The sequence below is a fragment of the Arachis ipaensis genome, chromosome B03, assembly GCF_000816755.2.
Source record: "Arachis ipaensis cultivar K30076 chromosome B03, Araip1.1, whole genome shotgun sequence".
Lineage (NCBI taxonomy): Eukaryota > Viridiplantae > Streptophyta > Magnoliopsida > Fabales > Fabaceae > Arachis > Arachis ipaensis.
The window spans coordinates 130411160-130425173 of NC_029787.2; the positions used below are offsets into that span (position 1 = coordinate 130411160).

At 33.9% G+C, this 14014-nt stretch overlaps 2 protein-coding genes across 4 annotated transcripts; both read right to left on the minus strand.

Moving 5' to 3' along the window:
• On the minus strand, positions 393–5306 carry LOC107631618 (BRASSINOSTEROID INSENSITIVE 1-associated receptor kinase 1-like). Of its 2 annotated transcripts, XM_016335108.2 has the most exons (12): positions 5176–5306; positions 4601–4810; positions 4102–4234; positions 3940–4011; positions 3656–3799; positions 3356–3427; positions 3164–3235; positions 2996–3075; positions 2505–2633; positions 2063–2404; positions 1284–1678; positions 393–1092 (listed from the first exon to the last, which is right to left on the minus strand). In XM_016335108.2, the coding sequence occupies exons 2-12, from the start codon at positions 4722–4724 to the stop codon at positions 778–780; spliced, it is 1878 nt and encodes a 625-aa protein (XP_016190594.1). In that variant the 5' UTR covers positions 4725–4810; positions 5176–5306; the 3' UTR covers positions 393–777. The 2 variants fall into 2 exon arrangements, with proteins under 2 accessions (XP_016190594.1, XP_020975536.1); XM_021119877.1 differs by lacking the exon at positions 3356–3427.
• On the minus strand, positions 5950–10875 carry LOC107631617 (BRASSINOSTEROID INSENSITIVE 1-associated receptor kinase 1). Of its 2 annotated transcripts, XM_016335107.2 has the most exons (11): positions 10393–10874; positions 9801–9939; positions 9651–9722; positions 9318–9461; positions 8779–8850; positions 8602–8673; positions 8443–8516; positions 8097–8225; positions 7682–8023; positions 6858–7252; positions 5950–6592 (listed from the first exon to the last, which is right to left on the minus strand). In XM_016335107.2, exons 1-11 carry the CDS (start codon positions 10490–10492, stop codon positions 6266–6268), a joined length of 1866 nt encoding a protein of 621 aa, XP_016190593.1. In that variant the 5' UTR covers positions 10493–10874; the 3' UTR covers positions 5950–6265. The 2 variants fall into 2 exon arrangements, with proteins under 2 accessions (XP_016190593.1, XP_020975538.1); XM_021119879.1 differs by lacking the exon at positions 9651–9722 and having other exon boundaries at positions 10393–10875.

The following is a 14014-nucleotide window of genomic DNA, read 5'->3' on the forward strand; positions in this document are numbered from 1 at the left end:
CAAGATTCCCCCTTCTTTTTTTTTTTTTTACCAAAAATAGGAGACTCGAACCCGCAACCTCTTAATTGAATATGGAGAGATTATGCCATTTGAGCTATTACTCATTGGCATTCAAAATTTCCTCTTACACAACATTTAAACTAGACAAATATTAATATGATCATTCAAAAGATAGTATATTGAAACTTATAGTTTTCCGCATCCTTTATTTACATTCGAGTATATCCTCATCTTTAAATAGGGACATATATCAACCCAACCAATCACTAGTTTTCAAAACTACTATGTTTAATGTGTGTGATAACGAGAGATTCTTCAAGGGTGTTTTTTCTCCTATTGTCGGTGAAAGGAAATAATCTTTTTTAGTCATAGTCAGGCTTACTCGCTTAAAGTTCTCTTTAGAACTTGTATTGTGCTATTTTCACAAAATTTTATACTCATTTCCATGTTCCATACAATGACAGGTTCCTCGGAACTCTGTGACCTACACTTTCCAACTTCAGTACCCAATACAAATTACAAATATCTTCTTTTCCTATAATAATCATAACATGATTAAGAGCAAGTGGTCCAACACATGAGGATAACCTAAAATGATGAAATCAGAACACACAGGATGGAAATCATATACAACTTTGTAGTGTATAACTCTCAAAAAAGAAAGCAGTCTGGTTTCATTATGTTTTTGCTTCTTGTGAATATTCAAAAAGTCATCTAGAAGACCTAACAAGGTGCGAATACGGTTGTGTATTGGCTTGGCCATTGAATGTTGAAAGATCATCTAGGACCAGAGAGTTCATCTGCTGGGATATTGAAAGTGGAGTCTAAGAGCATATCAGCAGCATGATAGCACATGCGATCGAATTCATGCTGGTTCATCTCCCCTTTCTGCCATTGATCCCATTTTTCTGCCAAACCATCACCTTCTAGCATGCTCACCACCTCAGACATCTTAGGCCTTTCCATAGGGGAGCTTTGTGTGCACAACAAGGCCACCTGGATCAGTTGCTCTACCTCTTCATCTTCATAATTTCCCTGTAAATCTGCATCAACCAGTGTCTCCAGCTTCTTGTCCTTCAGAAGTCCTTTAACCTGAACTCAAAACAATGTCATTTCCCAACAGTGACCATTAGCCCATAGGTGTTAATATGCGGAAACAACCAATACAGTAAGAATGAACTTCAATGGGATATCTATCATACAAGGATTAGAAAAAATTTGTTGAATACAAGTAACTGTCATCAAAGAAGTATTGACATAATTTTCATAAATGGGATGCCTACCCAATGAAGCAACATGACATCATCATCATTGGCAAGACGCGCTAGATCAAAAGCCCTCTGTCCGGTTATCAGTTCAAGAAGCATCACACCATATCCAAAAACATCAGTCTTCTCTGAAGACTTTCCGGTTGAGAGGTACTCCGGCGCTATATGCCCGATTGTGCCACGTACAGCAGTGGTAACATGAGTATTTCTGTAATCCATCAGCTTTGCTAAGCCAAAATCTCCAACAACTGCTTCAAAATCCTCATCCAGCAATATATTAGCAGCTTTGACATCACGATGAATAATCTTTGGATCACAATGATCATGTAAATAAGCAAGTCCCCGAGCAGACCCCAGTGCTATACTCTTCCTTTTTTTCCAGTCAAGTGGTGGACGTGTTTCTGGACGATCTGTGGCAACACAATCAATATAAATAAATGAAAATTTAGTATGAAAATGCAAGTTTTAACCAACAATAAGAACATCCATCAATGTTAAATTATATATGCACTTGATTTTAATAACAGAGAGGATGAACTTAGATGATATGTAAAATTTGCACTGCCAATTCAGCATGTATGTGGCCATACCAGATAGCATCTTAGAAATACATTGGAAAGCAATTTGACATTGGAAAACTAACACTTCCATATCTACCAGAAAAAAAAAAGACTTGAGAGTGAAGGTTTTCACTTCAGGAATAAAAGAAACTAAGTAATATATTAATGAAAATGATGCATATCACACTAATCCACACTAAATAAAGACCACAGTAGAGTAAGAATGAATGATACCTCGTAAACAAGATGCTACACTTCCATTTGCCATGAAAGGATACACAAGCAACCGTTCGGTAGGTGTCATACAAAAACCATGCAACCGGAGCAAATTACGATGGACAGCCATGCTAATCATTTCCACTTCAGTTTGAAATTGAAGCTCCCCACCCTGCGTGCGTTCCTCTTTAAGTCTTTTTACTGCTACAAGAGTACCATTGGTAAGGCGTCCTTTATAAACCTTGCCAAACCCTCCTCTTCCAAGAATATTCTTGCTATTAAAGCTATCTGTAGCGACTTGCAGCTCACGCAGCGAAAACTTTTTAAGCTGACCAAGATGAACTTCAGGATCCTCCTCAGCTGCCATTGAAAAATATCAGTGTAGCTAAATCAGTAGTGGCTATCACATACAGATTCTTAATCAGCATATATACCATCTTTTATGTGTTAGTCAACTAACCAGGAACATCAAAGAAATAATCAGCACGTTTCCTTCTTCGCAAACAGGCAACTGCAATGGCAGGGCCTGCAAACAACAGAGCAGCACCTGCAGCAACTCCTCCAGCAATAGATCCAGTGGCACTGTTACCTACAATGAGTTACAGAATCTTCAATTGTGATTGAATAAATTTTTCAATATCTTTAAAACAAAAGGTTCAACATTATTATCAACTTTCTCTCTTGAATAGACAATGTGAGGCATCTGCCTCAATATCTCAACAACTCATAAATATTTTTTAAGCACACAGAAGAAGTTATCTCAAGATATATCAAACAATCAAGATCACAGTTCAAAAAAAGTTATTCTGTTCTTTTCAACAAGTTTAAATTTGAGTGTCAGTTGCAGGCACCATCCATAATTATATTCCCAGCCAACGATTTTAGTTCAAGCAAATCAAGTTATTATTTGATAAGTTAAATCCATTAACAATAAAACAAACATCAACAAACCTGAAGAAGCTTTTGGAGGTGGAGCAGTGGGGGGAGATGGAGGGTTTGTTTCATTCAAGCCAGGGTTATTATTTTTAAAACTGCAAAGAGGAACTCAGACATTAGCAGAAATTTTATAAATTCTACCTCAATGATAACAGTAAAAGAAACAAAATAACTTGCACCAACCTGATTGGAGTGAACATTGAAAATGAACCATTTATTGGAACATCTCCTGTTAAATTGTTGTTTGATAGATCACTATATTCCACAACAGCCATAATGTCAGATTTCACAAAATAATATATGTGATAATAGTATACCAAGGCATCTTCATTTGCAGAATTTCATGAAAGCTCTAAGTGAAACAGTAAAACTCACAGGACTTGCAGTGACATCACACTTGTCAAAGACATGGGAATTTTTCCTGACAAACTATTGTTGTTGAGACGCCTGCTTCAGGCAGCAGGGTGAATGAGTATGCATATTATAAACTATTGATAGGGTAGAATGATAGTTTTTTTCTTAATGTTATTGCAGTGTCTAGTGAAAATTAAATAGTCATAGAACATGTTGCGAGTTAGAAGTATGCATGCTAAGACATAAATGAAGTAACAAAATGAAACAGATTTAAGTAAGTTTTGCAGATTAAAGATACGAGAAAAAGGAAGCATGTCATACAGGAAACGTAGCTTTTTAAGGTTGCTCAATGAGTCCGGTATAGGGCCGGTTAACTTATTCACGTACAGATCCAAGCTCACCAAGTTTTTCAAATTTCCAAGCTCAATTGGAATTTTCCCAGTGATATTATTGCTATAAAGTTCCCTGTGATTGAAAAGAAAATTAAGTTAGAGTTCCCAAAGTAAAATTATTCCTTGAATAATTCAAAGATGGCAATACACATGCATGAAAGTTGAATAGCACAAAAATTTCCCCAAGAATATCATATCTGATTCACAACTTACAAGTACTGTAAATTTGGGAGCTGACCAAGTTGCGGAACTAGTTGACCGGAAAGGTTTGCATTTCCTAGATCACTGACCAAACACAAACATTTCACGATGAACACAAACGGCTATAAAAGTAAAAGTAAAAGTAAAAGTAAAACTGATGTATGTATAACTTACACACGGATCACACTATTATCATTGCTGCAAGTAACATGAAACCATGTACATGGATTGACAAGAGTGGAATCCCAGCTTTGAAGAACATCACCAGGATCTGTCAAGCTGTTCTTCAAAGAATTCAGGGCATCACCTATCATAGAAGCAATATTTAGGTGCAACATCCTTATTGTTAAATAAATTGGAGTAGAAAAATTTTCAGCTCAAATTCGGTCACATAGTCACAAATATGAACCAATTAGCCCAACAATGCTAAAAGAATAAACAACACAGCAAATGGAAATAAACATTTTTTTTGTCTGCAAGAATAAAAGCACTTGTAGATTAATTTGTAGAAGCCTTGGTCTCTATGATTAGGATGTGATGATGATGTCAGAGACCCTTTAATACAGTTTCATAGTTGAGTCTTTTTTTGTTAACCATGCTCATTTCAAATACATGTCTAATTGGAATGGGCATAAAATACCCTACAGAAAAAGGACACAATGTCACAACTCACCTTCTGAATTAGCAGAAACCTTCAGCATCACGTCAAGCACCAGAATTGCACAAATGAGAAACTGTCCCATGAAGCACCATGAAGTCACTCGCTCCATGCAGCTCCAAAAGAACCTCATTCTCATGAATCTCTCTTAGTACTAGATGATCTCCATGATGCCCCTTAAGCTCCAAAAGCAGCGTTGACCTCGTTGACCTCAGCAAACTAGCACTGAACCTTGAAGTTAAACCAAAAAAAAAAAAAAATAGAAATATCATCTCTCTTGTCAAAGAACGTTGCATCGTTTAGTTTGAGAAATTTCTCCTCCTTTGCTTTCTAATTTTCTTTTATTATTTTTTGTATTAATTTGTGAACACCGTGATGAGAAAGAGAAATTGGGATGAAAAGGAGAATTGAAAGCAGAGAATGATGGTTTTGAAGTTTCATATAAACTACGTAAGAAAGGTGGATCAAACTCGCACGGTTGTTACGGTCCCCACCACCACTCCCAAAAAATAATAATAAATTAAATTAAAAAAAAGAGGGAAACAGTCAACTCATGCTGGTTTTAGTCAACAAACATAGTGATTGCTTACCGTTTCTTCTTCTACAACTCGAACATCATGTTTTTGCATTTTGCCCTTCCCAGTTTTCACGTTCTGAATGAACTTCGTACTTATTCACTGTTGGAAAAGATTTGTCGTGGCCATGGGAGAAAGAGAGTTTCGTCATAGATGATGAAGTAGAATGTTTGTATTCAATTTATTATTTAAAGTTTAAAACTTAATTTTTTAAATATTATTTCATCCTATAAAAAAAATATGTAAACTTACATTTTTATCCTATAATTCACCAGTATTAAATTATACTAGGTTGATGTTAAAATAGAACGGTGATTATAGTCTAAACGAGATTATATTTAGTTATTATTAGAACAGATGAAGTTAGTTTAAAACATAGTGTATGCTGAATGATACTATGATTTATATATATTGTGTGATTGGCGTTGATATTGTGTTAATTAAAAATGTGATATAAGTATTTGTAAATAATTTCTTTTTGTTGGATTTTTTAATAAAAAAATTCGATTAAAAATATTGAGAGTCTGGGTATATACTATATAGAGAAAAAGCAAACCGATGCTTGCTCTTGGAGATTATATGCTCTATGCTAAATCGTTGTAGAAATTAAGGTTTTATGACTCCTAAACCTCCTACTAAAACGCAGGGTGCTAAATCAATGCACCATGGATTTGAACTTTGAATAGAGGCAAATGTAAGATACATGTATTACGTATAAATTCTAATAACTGTATATCTTACATATGTTGCAGTGATTTACATAAATAAAAAATAATGAATTATAACAAATTAATTTAGAACAATCTAGTTATTAATTTTCCAAAAAATTATATTGGAAGATTTCTAACAGAGTGAGTGACACATACAATGACAAAAAGTTATGGAAGACTTGTGGGCTATTGTTTCACCTTACCACTTCATTACCCAATACAAGCTACAAATTTCTTATTTTATCTGTAATAATCACAAATTGATGAAGGCTATGCGTTTTGGACATAAAGATCACAAAAAATAAAACAAAGGCAGAGGATGAAAACCATATGCACAAATATAAAGCAAATCAAGGCAGCATTGTGTATTTGCTTGCTGGTTTAACATCCAAACATCATCTAGGACCTGAGAGTTGTTCTGGTTCCATGTTGGCATTTGAGGTTGACTCATCACGGTTCCTCAAATTGGCAACATAACGGTGGGTGCGGTCGAATTCTTGCCGGATCTTGTCCTTTTTCTTCCATTCTTCCCATCTTTCAGCCAAACCAGCACCTTCCAGCATTCTCACTACCTCAGACATGTTAGGCCTATCCATAGGAGAGTCTTGTGTGCATAATATGGCCACTTGGATTAATTGCTCCACCTTTTCTAAGTTATAGTCTCCCTGTAAATCACTATCCACCAGTTTGTCCAACTTGTTGTCATTCAGATGCCCTTTTACCTGAACCCAAAACAATGTCAATTTCCAAAAATAAGCATTAATCATTGTCACTAACACGTGGAAACAGCCAATGAAACAACATGGAAATTGGTTATGCTATAACAAAAGGGAAAACGTGCGATGAAAAGATTAACTGATAGAAGAAAAGCACAAGCTATTCAAGTACAAGTTTTTTTTTTTTTTTTAGTATTTTATTCAAGTACAAGTTAAAACCATGAAAATGCAATGATGATATAAATTATAGTTTTGCAAACTGAATGCCTACCCAAGCAAGCAATAAGATTTCTTCATCTCTGGCAATCCTTGCCATGTCGAAAGACCTCTGTCCAGTTATTAGTTCAAGAAGCATCACACCATATCCATAAACATCAGTCTTCTCCGAAGACTTTCCAGTTCCAAGGTATTCGGGTGCTATATGTCCAATTGTACCTTTTACAGCTGTGGTAACATGAGTATCTTTAAAATCCATAAGCTTTGCTAAACCGAAATCTCCAACAACTGCTTCAAAGTGTTCGTCTAGCAATATATTATCAGCTTTAACATCCCGATGAATAATCTTCGGGTTACAATGCTCATGCAAATAAGCAAGCCCCTTAGCAGATCCCAGCGCAATAGACTCCCGTTGTGCCCAACCAAGCGGCGGTTTTGATGGCGCACGCCCTATTGCAACAAAAAACAATAATATTGAATATGAGTTCTGAGGTTTACCTTAAGAACATTCTATAGCTTTTGAGCTATTTAGAAATGGACACAAGTACACATCATGGTTTTTTCATGCTCACAACTTTCCTAAAAGAGAAAGGTCACAAACACAATTACACAACAATGATATAAAAAGGAAGATCTATATCAGAATACTAGAGATCCGTATAGCTTCAGCACGGGCCAAATAACTATAAATGACATATATGTTGGTCTTTCTTTTACAGAAAAAAATTTCCTATATGATAAATAAACAATGTTTTTACTTCAAGACAGAGTCATTTCTTTCCTAGGAAAGCCTCATTGAATAATGAAAGTGATGAATATCAGATCAATCCTCCTTAGAGGACCAAAAAAAGAAAGACCTTAATGGATGAATAAGGGTACCTCTTAAGCAAGATGCTAGACTTCCATTAACCATCAAAGGATACACAAGCATGCGTTCAGTAGGAGTCATACAAAAACCAAGCAGCTGAAGCAAATTGCGATGCTTAGCCACGCCAATCATTTCCACTTCAGTTTGAAACTGAAAGTCCTCACTGTAGGCGCGTTCCTCTTTAAGTCTTTTCACTGCTACTGGCTTGCCATCGGCTAAGCGTCCTTCGTAAACCTTACCAAACGCACCCTTTCCCAACACATTTTTGGCATTGAAGTGATCTGTAGCAATTTGCAGCTCACGAAGAGAAAACTTCTTAAGTGGACCAAGGTGAACTTCAGGATCCTCCTCAGCTGCTCATAAAAAACACAAATTGTTGGTAAATCAGTAATGGAAACCATATGCAGCTTTCACCAGTGAACTAACCAGGAACATCAAAGTACTCATCCTGTGGTTTCCTTCGTAGCCAGTAAGCAACTACAATCACAGGGGCTGCAATTGATAAAGCAGCTCCAGCAGCAACTCCTCCAGCAATAGCTCCGATGGCACTCTTAACTACAAGCATTTAGAGAATTAAGAAGAAATTAAAAAAATATATATTATTACAAGGAGGTAGTAGGACAAGAGATCTTCTCTGCAAGAATGAAAGCAAACAAGAAAACATATAATTAAGCATAGCTTTTCAATTTTTCTGATAAATTAAATCCATCACCTGTGCCCAAGAAAAAAAGGAGACAATACATTACAAACAATAAAACAAATATCAACGAACCTGACGTGGTATTTTGTGGTGGAACATAGCGTGGAGATGGATTTGTTGTTTCATTCAAGTGGTTATGTTCGAAACTGGGGAGTGAAACTCAGAATTAGCAGCCATGGAATGGTTTACTTCTCAGTACTAACATGACATAAACAAATAATTCAGACCAACCTGACGGGGGTAAATGATGAAAATGAACCATTGACTGGAATATTTCCTGTTAACTGGTTGTATGATAAATCACTATATTTCCAAATAACAATGCATGATGTCAGATTCACTAAATAATATATAAGACACTAGTCTAATTAATTAGGCATCTTAAACTGAATTAGGAGTAACACTCACAGGACTTGCAGAGTCAAAATATTGGTCAAAGATATGGGAATTTTTCCTGACAAACTGTTGTTGTTGAGACGCCTATTCATGAAGCAGTGCCAGGGTTAATTAGTTTGCAGATAATAAACTATGAGAAACTCTTGGGGGCCAGCAACTTTTAGTATTTTTGACCCGCATTTTGCCAGCACAAATATTAAATTGTCATTTTACTAATTCATATGTGCAAATTCTAAAAAACGTGGATGCACATTATATTGATTCATGGATGCAAACTGTATTGATTCATGTGTGCAAAACTCTAGTAAATATAGGTGAAAATTATATACTTCTTGTGTGCAAAACGTCTCTAAATATGGGTGCAAATTATGACTGACTAAGTGCTAGCCAAAAATGATAATATTTGCTGGCCATGTAGCATTGCTCATAAACTATTAATAGAGTAACGAAACCCCTTAATATACTGTTCATCAGGGTGGAATTAAATAATTATGCATCTTCAGTAGAGGTGACTTCTTTAAAGATGCTGGATAAAGGAAAGCTTGCCGTACAGGTCGTGTAAATTTTTAAGGTTGCCCAATGTGTCTGGTATGACACCAGTTAAGTTGTTTGAGTAAAGATCCAACTTCTCCAAATTTATCAAATTTCCAAGCTCATTTGGGATAGGCCCAGTTAAGTCATTATTGAAAAGTTCCCTGTCATTGAAAAGAAAAATATTTTAATAACTCCATGGTAAAATTTCCCATGAATAATTAAAAGATGCAAGAACGGTAAGAAATTGGTCAAAATCTTAAAGTAAAAAATGTATTTATAGCTTGTATGACATTATAACGCTTTCTTCAGCCATTCAACTATTTCTGAATACCATATGTTGCTGAACTTACAGCCTTTGCAAATTCTGAAGTTGACCAAGTTCTGGAACTAGGTGACCCGAAATATGTGCATTTCCAAGATCACTGACCAAACAAAAACACGTTTCACTATGTACACAAAGAGCACATAAAACCACAGGTAAAATGACATAAATAACTTACATGCTGGTCACACTATTATCTTGGTTGCAAGTGACATGAAACCATGTGCAAGGATTTACAAGAGTGGCATCCCAGGTTTGAAGAGCATTATTAGGATCTTTCAAGCCTCTCTGAGTCTTGAATGCATTCAGGGCATCACCTGTCATAGAAACAAGATTCAGATGCAGACATCCCTGTTGTCAAATAACATGGACTCTGGAGTATAAAACAAAACAAGTTTCATTCCTTTTTTCCCCCTGCATTAGGAAGTGATGATGATATCAAATTTGATCGTTGTTGCAATGTCATACTCATATCCTATTCAAAATGAAGTCCTACAAAAAGTCACACTTGGTTCATGATTCTAAATTTTGCAATGACTTTCAAGCCAAATGATACATGGTGTGATGCCTTGGTGAAATATTTCAAAAGCATGAAACATATTATTAACTCCTCCAGTTTAATTTTATTTGTTAGTCAAACATATCACCGAGTAACAAACAAGTAACACAGCTGACAAATTAAAATCCATGGTCATAAGTCATAACTCAAAGAATCTGTTAAATGGAAAAGGACATTTATGTAATAATCAAAAACCAGCAGAGGAGCAAACCTTCTTGATTGCCAGAAACCTCAAGCATAACATCAAATACCAAAGCTGCATAAAGAAGAAACGGTCCCAATCCCATTAAACATGAAACCACTCGCTCCATGTTTTGTATCCTCTTTCTTCAACCGCAGCATTTCATGAGAGCCTCATGCATAAAAGCTGATCCCCATGATACACGTGAAGCTCAAAACACGTTGACCTCGTTGACCAAAAGAAAAAAAACAGTGAAACGTGAAAAAGCACAAACCAAAAAAAAAAGGAAGAATGGGTAGCTCCAAGTTCCCTCCTTTTTCCACTCCTAATTCTTCTTTCTTTGAAATCTCAGGCTGGAGCTTGAAAATGTAGTCATGGTGGTTGTTTGAGAAGAGAGATAGAGAGGTTGAGGAGGTTCAAGAGTTCAACTTTCGCAAAGTTGGGGAGACCCAAGAGCCCAACGAACGAACGTAGTTGCATCCTTTTACACACTGATGATAAATGTCTTCTTCTTGCTCCACTTTCTTTTGCTTTTTGACGTCTTTTTCTTTGCTTTATCATTTTTTTATGAATTATTTATGAGCACTGTGAGCTGAGAAAGCGATATTCATTCAGATGGAAAATGAAAAACTGAAAGAAAAATATAAGACAGACAATAAAACTACAAAACCTGAATCTTCTTTTTTTGTAATAACTAATAGGAAAGCACAGGTAACTAACAACATTTTTGAATAATGTGTGAACAATTTAAATTAATAGGATTAAAATAATATTTTTGAATAATGTGTGAACAATGTAAATTAATAGAATTAAAAGAATAAATTAATCTTAAATTTAATTAGTAGCATTAAATTAAGATGTAGTATATTTTTATTTGATTGGTGGTTATTCATGTTATTCAAGATAATTATTGTTTATCTAACATTTTAGGTACTCGACTACTGGGACACACAAAGTGTACAATTCTCTCAAGCAAATAAATTTCATTCTCATTTTTTGGTGAATTAGAATGAGACCTTGTAATAAATATTAAAAATGGCTATGTTTTGTAAAATTAAATTAAATATACGTAAATTAAAGTTAAATTTAAAAGGTATTTTATTTAAAATAAATTGTAATACAAAAAAAATTGATATTGGAGTTGTACAAAATGATATTTTTATTTGGTGGTTTGATTTTTGTATTTATTTTAGTTGATGGACTTAGTTTTGTTATATGATGCTCGTCATCCTTCTTTTTTATTGGTTATTGTTAGAGTTGTTGTTTTTTTCTTTTTATCGTAGATTCTTGTGAATGCATGTTCTTTATGAATTGTTAAGTTGTAGCACTTTTTATTGTGTTGTTTGTTCCATCTTTGCATATATGTTCTTATTCTGAAGATGTGTCTTGAATTTGTATGGTTTTCTTTCTCCTTAATCTCTTTATGTGCATGTAATTTTCTAATAACATCTATAATAAAAAGAATAATGTTCTCTGCAGTGTTAGTAAATCATAGTTAATAATTAGTTAAAAAAATTGACTACATTTATTTTTTTTTAAGTTATTAGAAAAAGAAACAATGAATAGCATATTGAAAGAAGTATAATTTTAACGATATTAAAATACAATTATATATATAAAGTATTATAAAATAATATAAAAAGAAAAAATAATTAAAGTATTTTTTTCGTAAATTTAATTTAAAAATATAATAAATATGTTTGTTTTGTACCTTTTCATCTAATATAATCATTTCTAAGCAAAGAGACTCTTCTTCATTTGTGGGTGTTAATGTTTCCCATAGACGAACCACGCAAACTTTATAAACCAATTGTCTGTTTGTTTAGTGATATTGTCCAAAGAATGATACTCAATTGAATAAGTTTGAGATGTTGTGTAGTGCAAAAATAAATTTCTTGTGCTAAAGTTTATGTTATTTGAAGAAATAGTGATAAGAGACTTATATAAGTAGTTCAAATAATATGGAATTTGAATATTTGTAACGTGAAATTTATTATGATTAATAGATTATTATGACATTTATAATATGGATGTTTACTACATTTAATGAGTTATTTATAGAAATAAAAAAATTAATTATTGGGGTTATAAATTTATTGTATTGTTTATAATGATAAAACATAATAAATAATTAAATATAGAAATATGGATTCTTATAGATTACAAATTTGGTTAGACACTATTAATTTATAATTATTGTCATTGGTAATTTTGTAGCCTAATTTGCATATATTTCTATTGTATATTTTTTTGTATATTTTATTTTTTTGCTGATTTGGAAATAATAGTTGATTTGAGAAAAATTGAGTGGTCGATTCTAAAATTTTGCCAAGTAAGTAATGTTGTTGACATGACATTAGTAAAAAGAGAAAGATGTCTTAAAAGTATTGTGGATAAACTTATCTATCTACTTTTATATATTAAGAATAGATGTCGAACCCGAAAGAGACAGTTAATTTTTTTTTTCTGGTCATACCAATACATACACTAACCTAACTACGAGTGCTTGGATTCGAACCTGTGTAGTTTAGGAGTGCACATAATACGATTCGGTTCGAAGAATTGGTCCAGATTCGAATACTTTGAGATTAATTTGGTGTGATTTCATCGAGTTTAGAGTCGGGTAAGGGTCTCAAAATTAGGGATGTGCATAGTCCGGCCCGACTCCAAACATTTTAGGGACTAATTTGGTGTGATTTCACCAAGTCTAGGACCGGGTAAGGGTCTCAAAAATAGAACCGGTCATTTTTTTGGGTCGGGTTCAGGTCATAGCTCGGGTCACCCGAATCCAGCCTGGTGACTCGGTCATCATACACAATTAATATTTTGTGTTATTAGTGATGGATGATGGCTATTCTTATATAGAATTTAAGTATTGTAAACCTTAATATTTTATGTTATTACTTATTAGTCATTATAAGCCTATAAATTAATGTTTTATGGTTAAAATGCATAAGACTTTAGACTAATGCATAATATTGTGTTATTTGTATTGATTTAAATATTTGGTGTTATTAGACAATATTAGTATTGATTGTGGTTATGCTTTAATTTTAGAGAAGGGTTGGCTCTTGTTATATTTTTCTAAGTGAATTTTACCATGTCAAATAATGGTTGGAGTCTTGAAAATTTGGATATTTTCACATGCTAGCTTATAAGAAGATATCAAGGTAATGTAATGTTAATGACCCGATTTTTACCCGATATAATCGTGGCCCGAAAGTGTTTAGGTTTCATCGGGTCTAGGGCTGGGTTCGTGTCTAACAAATAGGCCCGGTATATATTTCGGGTCGGGTCTGTGTCACATCAAATCTGGTTTCACCCGACCCATAAACACCCCTACTCAAAATTAGATCCGATCATTATTTATGGTCGGGTCTGGGGCAAGATGAACCCGGTCCATGTATACTCTAGGAGGACTAAAAAAGGTATATATGTTTTAAATTAATTTCAATATTATGTTATATTAATTATAAGCTTATTGTTTTATTTTTAATCACATTTGTTGAATTAGAAAATAGATCAAAGAAGTATGAAATTAGAATTTATGGACAAATTCAAATTCAAGTATGGTTATTAACTTCTCTGTTATTTTTTTCCTCTTTTATAAATGAGTGCATCATAATTTTTTGACATAAAATTTATCAAGATC